General features: G+C 38.6%; 2 protein-coding genes and 1 long non-coding RNA gene across 32 annotated transcripts in view; 2 read left to right on the top strand and 1 right to left on the bottom strand.

Annotated features, from left to right (window-relative positions):
- LRIG2 (leucine rich repeats and immunoglobulin like domains 2) overlaps window positions 1-18776 on the bottom strand; it is a 154507-nt gene that overhangs the window by 131766 nt on the left and 3965 nt on the right. For 7 of the 30 annotated variants that reach the window (XM_072769053.1, XM_072769055.1, XM_072769050.1 and 4 more), the window contains 2 exons: window positions 10899-10986; window positions 9483-9551 (listed from right to left, as the gene is read on the bottom strand). The exons of 10 other annotated variants lie outside the window; for them this stretch is intronic. In XM_072769053.1, the coding sequence (XP_072625154.1) occupies window positions 9483-9551; window positions 10899-10986 (157 nt within the window). Of the gene's footprint in view, window positions 1-9482; window positions 9552-10898; window positions 10987-16394; window positions 18091-18776 lie in introns of those variants that run through there. 13 more of the 30 variants (XM_072769052.1, XM_072769062.1, XM_072769071.1 and 10 more) reach the window with 6 other exon arrangements.
- On the top strand, window positions 3697-7052 carry LOC140600871 (uncharacterized). The gene is made up of 4 exons (XR_012003998.1): window positions 3697-4046; window positions 4231-4284; window positions 6120-6343; window positions 6848-7052. It is a non-coding gene; the product is annotated as an uncharacterized lncRNA (long non-coding RNA).
- LOC140600867 (monocarboxylate transporter 1) overlaps window positions 16629-18776 on the top strand; it is a 59117-nt gene continuing 56969 nt past the window's right edge. Inside the window, exon 1 of the mRNA XM_072769088.1 lies at window positions 16629-16780. The gene's annotated coding sequence lies outside the window, so the exon portion shown is untranslated. The remainder of the gene's footprint in view (window positions 16781-18776) is intronic.

Below are 18776 nucleotides of genomic sequence, written 5' to 3'. Positions count from 1 at the left end.
GCCGGATGAGGGACTCGATCCCGGGTCTCCAGGATCACACCCTGGGCTGAAGGCAGCGCTAAACCGCTGAGCCACTCAGGCTGCCTAAATGTTAATTCTCTTCCCTTTGCATGTGGATTTTAGTTTACAAGGTGCTTTTATATATATATTAAATCTCCCCTAAAACTTTGTGAATTAGTTATTTCCCCCAGAGCAGTACCTTGACCCTAAAAGTGGCACATCTGAAAAATTGTAGGGCTGAGAGTCAGACTCAAGTCTTCAGGCACCAAAGCCTAGCTCTGGACTCTTCTTACTGCACTGTGCTAGACTGAAGATTGTGAGGGCCTGGATCAGAGTGTTAACAATGCGATGGAGATCAAAGAATGATCTGTGAGCACCTGCATAACTGAGCCTCCTGAAGCCTTATTATTATATATCTTTATTTGTGTTTAAAAAAAACCCACCCGAACCCAATACTTTATTTTACCTATTCTGAGATACATGTTTTCACTTTTTAGCATCTCTGAAATTGAGGCAATTCACATTTTTCAGCTGTTTCCACTGCTTAGCACTTTCGATGTCATTGCCATTGTCTGCTTACCTACAAACTTGGTGGGTTGAATGGCTAGACAACTGAAACCCAAAGACATTTCAGTCAGTCAACCACTTAAGCAACATTTGCACAATATGAATCTTAATTGTTCTCTGAAAACCTTACATTGACACCTTTCCATAAGAACAAGAAAGCAACACTAAAATTTGCAGAATCGATGCCAGGTTGGAAGAAAATCTTAGAAAAAAAATGGAGTCCTGCTTTAGCACTGCTGCATTGCTGCTTTTATTTTTATTTATTTAGAGAGAGTACGAGTGGGGGAGGGGCAGCAGGGAGCAGGAGAGAGACTCTCAAGTGGACTCTGAGCTGAGCACAGAGCCCCACACAGGGCCAGATCTTACCACCCTGAGATCATAACCTGAGCTGAAACTGACTGAGCCACACAGGTACCCCTGCCACTGTTTTGATGGCAGAGGGTAATACTGTATTGAAAAACACAATACATAAATTTGTCAGAGTTGAAAAATGATTCAGAAGACAGACTCTGAACAGGAAGACATTTTGGACTATCCTAAGTCAATTGTTTCCCTTTAATGCAAAGCTTTTATATATAGTAAAAATCAATGTTTAAATAAATCTAAATAAGCCCTTTAAGGAGGCCTAAATGATAAGAAAGTATTATGCTGTAGATTAACTTGTATCCATAGTTTATTTCTCAGTGTAATATAAAATAATGGTGTACTCGACAATCTGTGGTATCTCAGATTCAATGAGAATGGTCATAATATATTTGTATAAGAACTTCATGGTTTATATAATAACTCATTTTGGTCATCATAATAACCTTATAATATCAGGGGCAGAATATTAACTGCAGTTTCATTTATGGGAAAAATAAGGAAGATGAAATAATCTATTCACATAGCCATAGAATCAGGAAAATTATTCATCCTAATTCAGTCCTCTAGAATAAGCCTAAAATTCTTCTTCCCCTTTAAAATTACAAGACTGATATCAATCTCAGTGCTACCATTAAAAAAAGAAAAAGCAGCTCCGATGAGAATGAACATATTATTTCAGGATAAACATTGAATATGTCCCCTTTTGGCAAGGAAACTGAATTGTCAGGATTTTAACAATAATAAATCACTATTACAAACACTATTACAAACTGCCCCTATCACATAAAAGATGTTAAATAAATAAAACTTGTGTTACTTGGGATAGTTAATGCTGGCTGTCCCAGAAGTCAAACCCTGAATTCGTACTGGCTTACCCAACAAAAATTTCTCACACATGTTAATTTATCTAGCACAGTTCAGCAGGCAGTGAAGGCTGTGTATCGCTCCACACCTTCACTCAGTAGCCAGCATGACTCAGGTTCTCCCGTCTTATAGCTGTACCAAGTGGAATATGTAACCTCCAAGCTTGTTGTGATAGGGTAAAAAGGGTTAGGGCAGGCATATCAGCTTATAACTTATTCAGTCTGAAAGTGATGCCTGAAAGTGATAAAAGTCGCTTCTTTCACAGGCCATTAACCAGAAGTAATCACAGGACGCCAATCTACCTGAAGGGAAGCTGGGAAAGACAGAGCAGCAATGGACTATTTGGTGAGTACTGTCTATACCACAGTAGTCCTGTAATTATTTCCTTGAGGGCAAGAATCTGTTTTATTTACTGATATTCTCAAATATCCAGAATTGTGTTTGGCCTACAGTGTTCACTAACAGTTACTGAATGAATAAATCAATGAATTAATAAATGGCATCTGAGGCTGGTTTTCCTTATCTCAACTATAAATCTGGAAAGTTTCCAGATAGAATTAAGATAGTCACGTTCAGGTTAACATTTCTGAAACACCTAGTGTTAAGAAGAAGACAGTGTTTTGATAAGAATTTAATTGACGTTGGCAAACTCATTCTCAAATGTAATTATAAATTACATGAAATCTTTTCTATGGGAGTTTAATGATTCTTTAAATTGACCAAAATATGAGGAAATACAACACTTGACTCTAAAAGCCAGTATGAAAAATAAATAAATAAATAAATAAATAAAAGCCAGTATGGATTGTTAGTTTCACTTAAAAAATGAATATAGACTGCAATCTTCCTAGAAATGATTGCTTAGGGAGTTGGGAACAATTTGTCATGGTAAGAATTTAGATTGTGGTGATATGAGAAGGCAAACAGCAGTCAGGCATGGGGAAAGGACAATAAGTAGCCATCCTTTTGGCTCTAATTCAGTACCTGTTCTTAACATTACCTGCATGATTAGGAAGGCACAGAAAGTTCAATACTTGGTTTTCACAAAGGAATCTCAAAATGATTATAAGATGTAATTCATCATTTATTCAATAAATGTTTATTAAGCACCAAATGCATGCAAGGACAATGCTTGATGTTGGAGATTCGGGTGCAAAAGACAGATGTGAGTCCTACTCCAATGGAACTTAGAGTCTAATAGAGATGATAGACACTGAATAACTATTATAATAAGCCTGACACAGGTTGCAAAAGGGGAAGTAACAGGTGCTATGGAGTGAACTGGGAAACTTCTTGGTTTTCAGAAGTAAGAAAGTAGGGTCAGGGAAGATAATACAAATCCAGAGGATAAAGAAGATTTGGCATGGAAAAGTGAGGGAAAGGGAATCCCAGATGGAGAGAAAAGCTTGTTTTCACAACCCCACTATGAAATCTCAATAGGATTACAGGCTTAATCATACAGCTGGGAAAGTCGTAGAAGAAGAAAGTGACTTGTTCAAATGATGCTGTTTAATAAGTAGCTTAATTAGGACACTAAGCCATCATCTCTACCTTACAGAGCAGGGCACACAGTTGTCTCTTTAAGGTAGACTCTTTCCTGACCCAAACATAGCTAAGCCTGTCACTCCCATAGCCCATCAGGCACATCAATCAGCCATGAACCAGACTGATGTAACAGATATAAATTTTCAGCCTGTTTCACAGAACACAGGATGAGAACTAAAGAGCCCTAAATGGCTTTCCTGCAGGAAGAGGGTGAATGTAGTGGCAGAGGGGGAAGCTTCATCGGTGAGAGCCAAGCGCTAAAAGCAGCTGCGTGTGACATTTCCATCAATAGCCTCCCTCCCTCATTGTGTACGAAACCCACATCAGATGTTCTGGTTTATGATTTCAGCTTCAGAGTACATACCCTTCAAGGTCCAAGCTCATATATCTCTTCCCGGCATGGTGCCTGCTCATTAATTGGACTTGAACGTTCATCTCAGAGGGATAACCAAATACTGAGAATATAATATTGTGCTCCCTTTCTCCAACCCTCAAGGAAGTCTGGAATCTCATGGTGCCCAGCTTCTGTACTTGCTAGAAAGTAGCAAAGCACAGGCTACCAAAAAGATTGTCCAGATGCCAGAACCGTATCAGAACACAAGGTCACTTACAGCTGCTGTCTTCCCCTGTTTATATCAGCCCAGAGGACAATCCATTCTCTTTCCTTTGAGGACACAGTAAAGGCTAACTGTTGGAAGTCCCAGGTAAGTGCCACTTTATCCATTGGGTAGATCAGACCTCAGGAGAGTTAATAAAGTCTTTGCCTTTTCATTTTGTGTTTACCTCCCCAGGTAAGGTAAAGTAGGAAAATCTCTTACTTATAGGGGAGATAACAGGAAAGCCCTTATAGGCCTTTGAATCTTTTTTTTTTTTTTTTTTTTTCTCTAGGCCTTTGATTCTTTAAGAGCACAGATCCTGAAGTGGCTGTGATACCAGCAAATGGTATGTTTGCATACCAATTAACAATCTCCAAAAATTTAATAGTTCCTGATATTCTGATCATTTAAAAATGTATTACTTTGGAGATTTCTGTTAAGTATTGGTGCTGAAATTTTGTTCTAAACATGCTGGGTCATATAATCTTTCAGATTACTTTCCCAAATATCTCAGGCAACTCTGAAAACCACTGTAAAATAAATGTCAGAGGGTTTTCTTTTTGAAGAACAAAATTACAATAATAACAATAACCTGTTCTAATCTAAATGACAGCAGTCTCTGAGCATCAGGCTGCTCATTTTATCACTGGCTGGCCACATTTACATGAGTTTTTGTCAGAAATCTTTTCATAACCAGACATTAGGCCCAATTTTGGGTGACTTGAAAGACAGGTTGGCTTGGGATGAAGCATGCTAAAGTTAGTAGTGAAGTTTTATCAGGGTTTCTTAGTCCATATTATTCCTCAACTGCCACAAGTACAAGTCTGAAGTAAAAATAAACAACTTCTACTTTAGGGCAAAGTACCTCCTATAAATTCATTCATTTAGTCTATATTCAAAGAAAATTTATATTCATTGTACTGAACAAGACATTATTGCTGCCTTATAATAGATAATTTAATGAAGGCTATTTCTACACTAGACTGTATGCTCCAAGGTCAGGTTTTGGTCTGTTTCAATTACCAATTGATACCCCAGAATAGCAGTGTGTCTCAAAGTAGGTGCAGTGTGTCTCAAAGTAGGTGCTCAGTAAATACTGGTTGAATGTATAAATGTATGAACAGATGTGTACGTGATGTTACTCTTTGAATATAACTGTGTATTACATTCTTTGACAATCACATTGTTTATTGATTAAAATTGTATAAACATCAGTATCAGCCATCAAGAACTCAGATTTTAGTAGGGCCCATGGAAACAGTTTATTTTAATTTTTACTTCTTGTAATTGGTCTGTTGCCTTGAAAGTTAATAAATAGCACTGGCTGGGGAAAAGGAAGAATGCAAGAAAGTGGGATATTTAAAGCATCATCCTGAAATTGTATTTAGAGGTTTTATTTCAAATGGGCTATTGTGAAGATAAGTACAGAGTGTGTGTGTATTTTTTTTTCTTGGCAAATGCTAATTTGAAGATTGGAAGAAAGGCTAGGTTGTATCATTTGAGATATCCTTTATCCTATTTTTTTTCCTCTTTATCCTAAGTTTTTCCATTTCTTTTTTTAGACATAAGATAACATAGTTGCCAACTATAGTATTATAAGACATAAATAGAAAGATAAAGATCTTAGGAATATGCAAATTCAAGTATTGTTGGATTCTAAACACTATCTTTGTGGCCTCAGTTAAGTTTATTTTTATTTTTTTAAAGATTTTATTTATTTATTCATGAGAGACAGAGAGAGAAGCAGAGACATAGAGAGAGGGAGAAACGGGCTCCTCATAGGGAGCCTGATGCAGGACTCGATCCCCAAACCCAAGATCACTCCCTGAGCCAAAGGCAGATGCTCAACTGCTTAGCCACCCAGGTGTCCCAGCCTCCACTAAGTTTAGACTTAACTTTTTCATCTGTAAAATAGAGGGAGTTGAGTTAAATTATTTCTAACACATCCTCCAGTTTGAATTTTCTGTGATTTCATCTGACAAACTCCCCTTTGTCATTCTTGTTGTATGTGGAATGCTCAATTTTTTCCAGTTTTTTTTTTTTTACATCACTTACCACAGATGCTTAAAATAAAATAGCTCTCCATATAGAATGTCTGCCCTTCTTTCCCCCATGTAGTCATGGCACCACTTAAAAAATTATATGACCCAGCAATTGTACTGTTGGGGATTTACCCCAAAGATACAGATGCAATGAAACGCCGGGACACCTGCACCCCGATGCTTCTAGCAGCAATGTCCACAATAGCCAAACTGTGGAAGGAGCTTTGGTGTCCATCGAAAGATGAATGGATAAAGAAGATGTGGTTTATGTATACAATGGAATATTACTCAGCAATTAGAAATTACAAATACCCACCATTTGCTTCAACGTGGATGGAACTGGAAGGTATTATGCTGAGTGAAGTAAGTCAATCGGAGAAGGACAAACATTATATGTTCTCATTCATTTGGGGAATATAAATAATAGTGAAAGGGAATATAAGGGAAGGGAGAAGAAATGTGTGGGAAATATCAGAAAGGGAGACAGAACATAAAGACTCCTAGCTCTGGGAAACAACCTAGGGGTGGTGGAAGGGGAGGAGGGCGGAGGGTGGGGGTGAATGGGTGACGGGCACTGAGGGGGGCACTTGATGGGATGAGCACTGGGTGTTATTCTGTATGTTGGTAAATTGAACACCAATAAAAAATAAATTTATTTTAAAAAGTTATAAAATATATCCAAATAAATATATAAAGAAAATAAATACCACTCTACAAACCCCAATACTGATTTATAATCTTCTAATATTACGTCAGTGTCCATATTTTTATGGATATTTATTTTAAAAATAAAACTGTGGCCACTTTGTACTTAGTATTTTGAAACCTGCATTCTCTTTTTTTTTTTTTTTTTTTTATTTATGATAGTCACAGAGAGACAGAGAGAGAGGCAGAGACACAGGCAGAGGGAGAAGCAGGCTCCATGCACCGGGAGCCCGACGTGGGATTCGATCCCGGGTCTCCAGGATCGCGCCCTGGGCCAAAGGCCCGCACCAAACCGCTGCACCACCCAGGGATCCCTGAAACCTGCATTCTTTATCTAGTATTACATCATAAAGATTTCCCCACATTCTTTTTTTTTTAAAGATTTATTTATTCGTGAGAGAGAGAGAGAGAGAGAGGCAGAGACACAGGCAGAGGGAGAAGCAGGCTCCATACAGGGAGCCTGAAGTGGGACTTGATCCCAGGTCTCCAGGATCAGGCCCTGGGCTGAAGGCGGCGCTAAACGGCTGAGCCATCTGGGCTGCCCAACCCACATTCTTCTAAAGCATAGTGTTTTTCATGCTGCATTTGCAATCCACTCTTAAATACTATAATTTAACTCATCTATTATTGTTAGACATCTAGGTTATTTATAATCTGTGTTATAAATAACATTGTAGTAAACAAATTTGTACAAGAATAAGTGATTATTTCCTAAGAACAAATTTTTCATAACTATGGATATTCCTACTAGTAATTTATGAGTACTGGTTTCCAGACACCCTGGCGACTATAAAACAGATTTTACAATTTAAAAAAATCTTTGCCAATATGCCATGTGAAAAACCTTAGAGCTTTTATAATTCTGAGGAACCCTTGTCAATATCCATATCTGATTATTACTGAATATTTTTGTTTTGGTCATTTGCATTTTTAATTGTCTATTCCATTACTTTGTTCATTATTCACCTTGTTCATTGCTTTTTTTTGAGACATCTCTAATTCCTCATTATTTTTTATGGGACCAATTTTATAAGATGCCCTGCAGATTCAGGGAGATTCAAAGTTGATTTTGGAGATAATAATCTAATTATGGGCCTAGACCAAAACTTCAATTAATGTCCTTTTTTTTTTTTTTTTAACAGTTTTCCTCTGGCTTATCCATGAATCATTTTGTGATTTTGTTTTGCTTTTCATTATTATTTTAGAAGATTTTATTTGAGAGAGAGCATGAGAGAGAGAGTGCACAAGCAGGGGGGAAGGGGTGGAGGAAGAGGGAGAAGCAGACTCTCTGCTGAGCAGGGAACCCAACATGGGACTCAATCCCAGGACCCTGATATCATGACCTGAGCTGAAGGCAGATGCTTAACAACTGAGCCACCCAGGCATCCCAAGACTATCAGTCATTGCTTTTTAAATCCCAAGACTATCAGTCATTTTAGGACTCTATTCTAGAACACCTTTTCCAGCAACATTTTAATAATGAAATATTTTGAATAAAATACTAAGATTTTGTTAATTTAGTGCACCGAAACATTAATACATTTTAAACATTGGTAGGCCAATATTAGATAAAGTAGCAGAAAGTTAGGACATGGCAGGTATTCCATTTTAAATGTACAACTTATTATAGTATATGTATCAAAATTACGGCAGCAAAACAAAAGATTTACATTCAGGCATGTACCTACAATTTATCACATTCTGTGGGTGGACTAGCTAGGTAAATAAATAGGCAAACACCCTGGAAGTGGCTACCTTCATCAGAACTTTAAAAAAACCCAAAACAATAATCCTTCACTGGCCTTAACAAATGTGGTGCTCTTTAGAGCTTTTAGAAGAAATACTAAGCTAGAGATACTGGAAAGACACAGAGCCCCCTCGATGGCCTCTGACTTACTGGCTGAGCAGGTTATTGTTGATAGCTGATCATTCAAAAGAACAACCTGTAACTCACTGGCCACATATGAATGACAAAGCACATCTTCACATAACTTATTATTCCCTTTTCTGAGCCTATATCTATTCTTTTCTCAATATATATTACTCCTTTTAAATTTTTCACGTTTGAGTTTCATTTGTTCTACTTTTAGAACTAGGTTTTTAGAAAAGACAAATGTTTGTGATAACTTTTTTTTTTTTGAGAATTAACTTCTCTTTTTTTTTTTTCTTAATTTTTATTTATTTATGATAGTCACAGAGAGAGAGAGAGAGGCAGAGACACAGGCAGAGGGAGGAGCAGGCTCCATGCGCCGGGAGCCTGATGTGGGATTCGATCCCGGGTCTCCAGGATCACGCCCTGGGCCAAGGGAAGGCGCCAAACCGCTGCGCCACCCAGGGATCCCTGTGATAACTTTTTGATTCTGTAACAACCACTGTGCTTATTGACTTTAAGGATATCACTTTAAGGGATCCCTGGGTGGCGCAGTGGTTTGGCGCCTGCCTTTGGCCCAGGGCTCGATCCTGGAGACCCGGGATCGAATCCCACGTGGGGCTCCTGGTGCATGGAGCCTGCTTCTCCCTCTGCCTGTGTCTCTGCTTCTCTCTCTCTCTCTGTGACTATCATAAATAAATAAAAAAAATTAAAAAAAAAAAAGGATATCACTTTAAGGTCTTTTCTGGGGCATCCTGTTTTTTTTCTTTTAACTAACAATTTAATATTGAAATTGGTTGGTTGTGATATTGAAGTTAATCTAATGTACCAAAAGAAAAATAAATCTTAGAACCTGTTAAGTGAAAAAAAGAAGAGGACAGGAAGAATATATGCAGGATACAAAGTAACAAAAATGTTACTACTTACTCTGAGGAAGTGCAGAGAATGGCTGGGTAACGGGGTGCAAGATTGCCTTTTCACTGTGTATTCTTGTACCTTAAAAATTTTGTTCCATGTACAGGAATTAACAATTTAAAAATAGAATTATAAAAATCTTATTACACATGGTAGGCATTCAATAAACATGGAATGAAAGAGTAAATGAATTAAGGTCAATCAACATCTTAAACCTGCACGAAAGCCTTGCTGAATCTGTAACATATAGCAGTGGTGTTATGTGCCAAAACAGCAGCAAATTTTAAGGCTGTAAATGGTCAATGTCTATAAATCTCCAGAACCCGCAGAATTGTGATACAGCTAAGAAAAGAACTTTGGTTGATAGAAGAACAGCATTTTTATAAGTGGTTCTAGGCTAGTTCTTTAAAAATTCCTAAGTAAGTAAAGCCAGATTATCCTCCATTCCCCAAATCTGTAAAAGAATTACCACTCATTGGCAAAAACACCTCTTGTGGTCTAGAAGAAAATGAACTAACTCGTATTAAGAAGGCAGGTCCCAAGCTTGTCTATTGGCAGTTTTATCAACCACTGCAAAACAGTGAAATTTCATAATTGCAGGAAACTAAACGGATTTTTATTTTTATTTATTTTTTAAATTTATATGGGGGGTGGGAGAGAACGGGTAGAGGGAGAGAAAGAAAATCTTTTTTCTTTTTTTTTTTTTTTTTTTTTTGAGAGAAAGAAAATCTTAAGTAGCCTCCACACTCAGCACAGAGCTTGATGTGGGGCTTGATCTCACAACCCTGAGATCATGACCTAAGTCAAAATCAAGAGTCAGACGCTTAACTAAGCCACACAGGTACCTTGACTAAATGACTTTTTAAAGCAAATAAAGTTTGAATTGGGGGGAAAAACCTATTGCCACCTTGTTATTTTTCTAAATGTAACCAATCCATTACTCTCTATTACAAGGAAATTTGATATACAGATGGTCCCCAATTTAGGAGGATTCAACTTATAATTTTTTGACTTTACCATGATGTGAAGGTGATACATCCAGTAGAAACTGCACTTGGAAATTTTATCTTTTCCATGGCTAGAGATATGCATGCTGTATGATCCCCTCTTGTGATGCTGGGCAGGGGCAGTGAGCTGCAGCTCTGTTTAGCCACGTGATCAAGAGGGAAAACAACCCCTACATTTACAATCATTCTCTACCCGCACAACCATTCGGTTTCTCACTCTCAATACAGTATTCAATAAACTGCATGAGATATGCAACATTTTATTATAATATAGATTTTGTTAGATGATTTTGTCCAACTATAGGCTGGACAAATATAAGCATTCTAAGCATGTTTAAGGTAGGTTAGGCCACATAAGCTATGATGTTTGGTAGGTTAAGGGTATTAAATGCATTTTTGATTTACAATAATTTCAACTTACAATAGGTTTATTGGGATGTAACCCCACCACACAGGAAGATCCGTTCTCCCTACGTTTGCTGAGGAAACTGATCCTGAGTGATATTTTTCTGAAAAATAATAAAAGGTAGGGCAATCAGATTTTTCAAATCAACATGTTTATTGTGTCTCCTACTTCAGTGAAGGTCATCAAGAGTTTACACTAAATGCAAAGTTAACTTTTGGCTTTGTTTACTGCCTTATATTCCAAGAAAAGCAAAGCGGCAACCTGTTGTGTATTTAGGTCAAGCCTAGGGACAAGCATAGATCTAAAAAGTGAATTTCTTGGAGTAAAATAATAAAGGGATGACAATGGAATTCTAGATTCTTGTTGGGGAGATGAAGGCTGAATTGTAGAATTCACTGCAGCACAGATTCTTAAAGAATTTTGCCACAAAAAAAAAAAAAAAGAAAAACTAGATAACGTTGAGCAACTCTGTGTAAAATAATTACAATGGTGTCTGGCATAGAAGATTTGCTATGTAAATGTTAACTGCATTTTTTTTAAAGATTTTATTTATTCATTCATGAAAGACACACACAGAGAGAGAGGCAGAGACACAGGCAGAGGGAGAAGCAGGCTCCATGCAGGGAGCCCGACGTGGGACTTGATCCCAGGTCTCCAGGATCACGCTCTGAGCCAAAGGCAGATGCTCAACCCCTGAGCCACCCAGGCGTCCCTGCTAACTGCTATTTATCATCATTATTATAATGAGACTCACAACTTTAAAATAATCAACAAGTTTTTATTAGACATGCTGTACCTTTATATAAAGCAATCTGTAGGATACCAAGAGAAGAAACAGTCCCTGTTTTAAGAATTTTGTAGTGATATATCTTGAAGGAGAATATCAAGTTAAATTGTTAAAGAAAAAAATATTTAGCTTCTTTGAGGCAGCATCTTTTGCTATTTTAGTTGGAGTCCTACATCAAAGGCTGAGAAAAGTTCATAGCTCATTCTTTCCCAAACAAGTTAAAAACAGAGATCACTAAAATTTAAAATAAACAAATACAGTAATTTATTACTTTTCAACAATTTTGGTGTCATAAAATCTATCTGAACCAAACTCCACATAGATCTTGAATACAAAAATCAAAATTCTCAGGGAAGTGAGGCACTTGAGTGGGAGAATCTTTTTTTTTCCCCCCCGATAAGGGTAGAATGCCCAAAGGAAAAGGCCAGGAGGAAGACTGCCTACAGACCTGATTACATGGAACTGTCCTTACCCTTCATGTATCTATATTTCCATTTTTGAGCACCTTTAATTTTGGATACCTTCCAGTCTATGAAAAGAGGAAGAAAAATACAAGAAAAGAAAGGAAGAGGAAAAAAAAGGAACTGTACTACAGCTGTACTGGATAATCCAAAGGTGGGAAATGTTCTTCAGTGAGTTAAAATTATTTTGCCATCTCTCTGAAAAGAAGTAGGCAAAAATCTTTTTGAAAAGAAAGCCTTAATTTCTAGTAGAGATTGCCCTGGAAAGGTTAACTTTCTCAACTGACAGGCAGGCACACCAAACACTCACATAATTTCAACTCCCCTCCAATAGACAATAGAAAATCTATCTTTGAAGCATTAGCCCTTTCTTATCTACCTTAAAATATACTCTGTCCCTCGCTCCCCCCAGCTTTCTCTCCTTGGGTGAAAATTAAGGAGAAATATAGTGTGCTTTGTTAACCTGAGGAAAAGTTTTCTACATGGAGAATGTATAAATTAGATCACATGTTTAGATGGCTATCTGATACCATTAAGATAATTTCTGAATTCTGCAGCTTCTGCATTCTTTTTTTTTAAGATTTTTTTTTAAGATTTTATTTATTTATTCATAGAGACACAGAGAGAGAAAGAGAGGCAGAGACACAGGCAGAGGGAGAAGCAGGCTGCATGACGGGAGCCCGACGTGGGACTCGATCCCAGGTCTCCAGGATCACACCCCAGGCTGCAGGTGGCACTAAACCACTGCGCCACTGGGGCTGCCCAGCTTTTGCATTCTTAATAATGGTCAACACATCAGGACTTTAGAATACCTGAATTTTAAAATACAAAGACTGTACACGTTTGCCTGAGGTCCTTAATACTTCTGGGGATCCACTAAGAGCCATTCCCATGGATTGGTAAGACTTATGAATATGTTTCAAAAAAATTAAGAGATCTAGGTTTTCCAAAGAAGATAGAGCAAGACATGGAGTTTAATTCTCAAGCCAATGCTTTCCCTAAAATAATCATGTACTCCCATAAAGGAAATAGGAAATGAAACATTACATTTAATTTAGATTTGGAGGTGGCCTTCCTTAGCAATTTATTCAAGTATAAACAATAATTATGTAGAAAGGACCTGGTTACAATTACAAAACCTTATTAATTCACATTAATCAGTGGGGAACCTAAATTGCATTACGAAGAGGTTTGAATTATATAATAGAATTACTAAAACTGCTACCTGCCTCTCTTTTCATCTCCAGGTTGTCCTGTACACAGTTTACTAGGTAGAAGGAAGAAGGGTTTTCTATGAAGAAACAGCATATACAAAAGGCTAAATGATCAGGTTTGGGACTTTTTTTTTTTAACAATCCTGCATTTTCTGCCTATTATCCTCCTCATCATTGTCCTTCTCTATGGCCTCAGGATTTTGAAAATAAAATGAAAATAGCCTAGCCTTTAGCACAGGCTGAGTTAAGTAGACTTAGGTTTAAAAATCTTTATTTAACTTTAAAGAACTTCTAAGCTAAAAATTGCTTAGTGACGTAGCTCTAAGTTTGGGGAAATGGGATGGGATTTCTCTTGGTTCTTGGTAGAAAACTTTTGTTTAGGAGCATGGTTGCAGTGATAAAGAGCTCTCCCCAATAACTCTTGGAGTCCATCTCTCCCTGTCATTCCATTGGATTCTGTTAGTGGGTTTGGTTGTCAACATAGCTTGAATCGCGCAGTCCCATGTTATGGTTGAAGCACATCTTGGCTGTTTCACCCATAATGTGGTCTCATACCTGAATTGATCAAAGGAATGACTAGTGAACCACCAGGGTTATACAAGATGGAGTTAAAAGGCTTCCAGATTAACACATCTTTTCATTGGAAACAGAAGCAAAAACTCTTTTCTAGCCTGACTGGGTCTGATGAAAGAGGACATGAAAGCACTGTATGTAGTGCTCTACTTAGATAACTATCCTAATGAGTGCTACCTGTTTGCAATTTGTCTTTGTGCCTCTCGTTAACTTCCTGTGACATTTACCTTTTCCAGATTCTGGTTCCCACTGATGTGGCTTTGGCAAGTATACGTAAGACAAAATAATGAGGTGTGTGTGCATGGTGGGAATGAAGGAGTGATGAAAACAATGGCTGCCTCAGAATGGTGTATTCTGGGACACTAGGGTGGCTCAGCGGTTGAGTGTCTGCCCTCGGCTCAGGGCATGAGCTCGGAGTCCCAGGATCGAGTCCTGCATCAGGCTCCCTGCATGGAGCCTGCTTCTCCCTCTGACTGTGTCTCTGCCTCTCTCTGTGTCTCTCATGAAAAAAAAAAAAAAAAAAGAATGGTGTATTCTGAGCTTGGTAAGATTTACGATAGTTCTGGCCCTGAGGTACTGAGTATACTAGCAGTCCTGGAGGGTGGTAGCATAGTACAAAGAGTATTGCCCTACTACAAGATTTTTCAGTTTCTTTCTTGCTACTAGATTAGAGGTGGTTAACTGTTAAGAGGTATATTTGTAGACCTAGAAGACTTAAAGAGGGCTCTGCCAGAGCAGGATAGAATTAAAGTCCTCAGTCTAAGACCATGAGTTTGAAGACATTAGAGAGAAAAGAACTTGTGTGTAAGGAGTTTGCTCGGAAACTGAGGCTGAAGGCTGTCCCTTGCAAAGGATGTATGCGGGCCATTTCAATCACTGTGGCCATGGTGACCAAAATGCAACCATGCTCTGAGATGAAAAAATTGTGGAAGAAGTGGTCAGGAAGTCCACTGGGTCTCTTAGGTCTGAATCCTGATCTGCCAGAGGTGACATTAAAAGGAGAAATCTCCATATACGGAGGAAATTGCCAAATGTTGTTACTAAAACTCTTGTTCTGACATTAAACTTTTCCTTGGGGATTTACATAAATTATCACCAACACCATGAGGAAGACCGGGGGTGGCTAGCACTCCCCATTTTGCCTGCCTTCTTTTTTTTTTTTAAGATTTTATTTATTTTCGAAAGAGAGTATATGTGGGTCCACAAAAGGGGATAGGGGCAAAAGGAGAGAATCCTCAAGCGGACTCTGTGCTCGGCCCTAAACCTGATGCAGGGCTCAATCTCACCACCCTGAGATCATGACCTGAGCTGAAACCAAGAGTTGGATGCTTAGCTGACTGAGCCACGCAGGCACCCTCCCTTTTTGCCTGCATCTTAAATAGCGTGGCGGAGTCCAAGCTGGAACAGACTAGCTTCTGCTATATATTTTGCATCCTCTCCCCAACTGCCTACCTATTCCTCATTTTCTAATCCCCCCCTCCCACAATTTTCTTCCTTCCTTCCAAGATTTTATTTATTTGACAGAGAAAGCGAGAGTGAGACCATGAGCAGGGGAAAGGGCAGAAGCAGAAGCAGGCTCCCCACTGAGCAGGAAGCCCACATCAATCCCAGGACCCTGGAGATCATGACCAGAGCCAAAGGCAGACACCCAACTGACTAAGCCACCCAGGTGCCCCCACCATTTTCTGTCATTTTTGTTTTCCCCTTCATACTGTTTAAAAATAAAGTATTAGGAGTTTAAAGAATTGTTTTCTTTTGTATGTATGATGAATAATGTACAATGTAGAAATGTCAAGCAAACATGTACTGTAGTTAGTGCTGTAAAGGGAAGAGCTTCATGAAGCACACTTGAAACATCTGAACCCTTGGGCCCATACCCAGTGGGTATGGACTCACTTCCACCCCACTGCTCACCACTCTTTATTATCTTATACTGAGCTGATTAACTTTTCCTAGTCCTTGAAGACTTTCCAGTTTGAATCTGTGACTTAGATTAAACCTAACTAAAATTCAGGGATTAAGCAGAGTAATGCACCAATAAACAGACTTACAAAACATGAGTATTTGCCTTCCCTTTGGGTCCAGGAAAACCTCTTGGCCTGGCTCCTAGTGGGCAGCTCTGTGGCAAAGGCCATTTCCCTCATAGCAGTAAGGAGGGCCTTCAACATTTTTTAACTCCCCGAAAAGGTAAATCCACAAGAGTCATCTTCTACCTCTTTTATGTTCTAGGTTTTTCTTTGTGAGGACCTTCTTCCTCTATAAACGATTGACAATGAGAATGTCTTATTTAAGGATACCCTTCCACCCTACCCAAAGGGGTATAAGCTTATTCTATGGCCATAAAAATAATCCTACTATTGTACAAGTGTAACATCTGAACCCATGGCTTGTATAAAAGGCAAGCTGGGGGGAGAGAGGAGGCTTCACTCTATTAATACACAACTCAGAAGTGGGGTTGGTAGTCCCTGGACCTTACCTGGGCACAGGTGTCATAGATATTGTACTGCATGGAAGCACTGTGGCAGATTCACAATTCTCAGAGGTCACCACAGACTGAGCTCATGGTTTATTTAAGCCTCATTTTGTTCACCAGTGCAGAATCAAGATCAAGTTAGAACCCCCAGGTCTACCTGGCTACCCAGGCAGGTGGATACATAAAGCTAGTCATTATGATCTAAGAGGCCTCCTTCATTGCATGTACCACTCCTCTGAGTCACATCAGGCTTGAGGTACAGCTGTTCAGGAGTTCCAACTGCCTGCTACTGCTGTTGAGTAGGGGCCATAAGGTCCAAGTTCTCACAATAAAAGATCGCACAGCATGTAATACGGGCACCAGGACACCCAGAACTTCCTGGAATATAGGTGATCTTAAAATTAAGCTTTAAAAAACATGTCCCCATTTAGTGCCTAGAAGTGCCTTGTGAGCATGAGAGTAGTTCCCTACAGTGCATTTTATGGTTTCAAAGGCAGATTTTGTGGCCAACAGCTTTTGTTAGGATTGTTTAGCCCTATGAGGGGTAGAAGGAAACCAGAAAAGGATTTTCCTAAGTCAAGATGGCCTTCAAACTCTAGGGATTAGTCTCCTATGGTATTAATAGTTATAAATGACAATTTCTGCTCATGTATTATTGGTGACAACTATATGATGAATACTTCCTGATGATTCCAGAAAATATTGATTATATGACCTTAAGCAAGTTACTTAACCTCTTGTATCTGTATGTGTAAAATGGGGATTATAACAGTATTTAGTTCATAGCATTTTTATGAGTACTACATGAGTTAATATGTGTAAAGTGCTTAGATCAATGCCTGGCATATAGTATGCACTCCCTAATCCTAGCTATCATCAAGTTATCATTATGATTTCCAATCCCCACCCCATCTGCCTATAATACTAAAGATGGAAAGGAAGGAACTTTGGGTTAGCCAGCATCAAGGAAGTAAGACAGGTCTGGCAAATATGTAGGACCATGCCTAGAAGGAATGCTTGCCAGGAAAGATCTTAAACAATGATATAGGTTACAAAGAGTCTAGGCCAAAACTGTCTCTGTGCTAGCAGCAGTAAGAAGTATACCATAAGCTATATCAGACCAGAAATGGAGTGTATGAGAACTGTATAGCCATATTCAAACAGAGCCTCAGGCAATTTGGTTAAAATAAACTGAATTAGATAAACAGGTCAAGGGTGACGGGCAATGAGGGGGGCTCTTGATGGGATGAGCCTCCCTGACCTGAGCTGAAACCAAGAGCTGTACACTTAACCAACTGCACCACCCAGGCACCCCAGGATTTTATTTTTAAGTAGTCGCAATGCCTAACATGGGGTCCGAACTCACAACCTAGAGATGGAAAGTTGCACACTTTACCAGATGAGCCAGCCAGATACCCTAAGAGTTCTCTGCTTTAAAGAATGCTTTTTAGCATTGACAGTATCTCCTTTACGCTAGTTATGTGCTTAGTAAACTCTTTTTTTCATACATGACACAAAGCAAATTTCAAATTTCATTTTCCATATTCCCCTTTGAGTTATTATAAATTATAATAGGGACATTATTCTTAACCAATTAAGCACCATAGTATTTTTTAAAAATCCCTTTCTGCTTTGTTTGGTGTTAGTGAAATGGGGATAATAGCATCTTCCAGCAAAGAAATGATGGAATTAAGGTAATGTAGGTGAGGTATGTACATTCCAGAAAAAATATACTCTAATTTTATTATATTTCTTTTCTATATAAATCAATGGGGTAACTTAAATAGTAACTTATTGTTAGGAATTTTCAAACTTTTGCATTTGCAATTCTCATCCCATTACTAATTTCTGAGGTTACAACTCTTACCTTAATATCTGTGGAAGTTTTGCTCTCTTGACAAGCTTGCCAAGAGCAGATTACCCATGCATCATCCATCTATTAGCTTTTAAAACAGAAAAGTAAAACTGGGGAATTTCATGCTAAAGCCGAAAGCCACTAAAGGACGCCATGCCTTCTCTGGCTTTGATGTAATGATTTTGAAAGACTCCATGATGAATTTTTTTTTTATTTTAAAAACCACACTTGGGAAGTGCCTGGGTGGCCCACTTGGTTGAGTGACCAACTCGATCTTGGATCAGGTCATGATCTCAGGGCCGTGGGATAGAGCCCTGTGTCACACTCCACCCTGATCGTGGAGTCCACTTGTCCCTCTCCCTCTGCTTTCTGCCCTTCCCTCCCAGCTCTCTCAAATAAATAAAATCTTAAGGAAAAAAAAGGACAGCTTTTCAAAAGCAAAAAACAAACAAAAACAAAAAAACAAACAAACAAAAAAAACCCACCATACTTGGTACAGTAAGAAGACCCTAGAGCCTGCAGATCTGGTT

The sequence above is a fragment of the Canis lupus genome, chromosome 12, assembly GCF_048164855.1.
Source record: "Canis lupus baileyi chromosome 12, mCanLup2.hap1, whole genome shotgun sequence".
Taxonomy (NCBI): Eukaryota; Metazoa; Chordata; class Mammalia; order Carnivora; family Canidae; genus Canis; species Canis lupus.
This window is presented reverse-complemented; position numbering and strand designations above follow the sequence as displayed.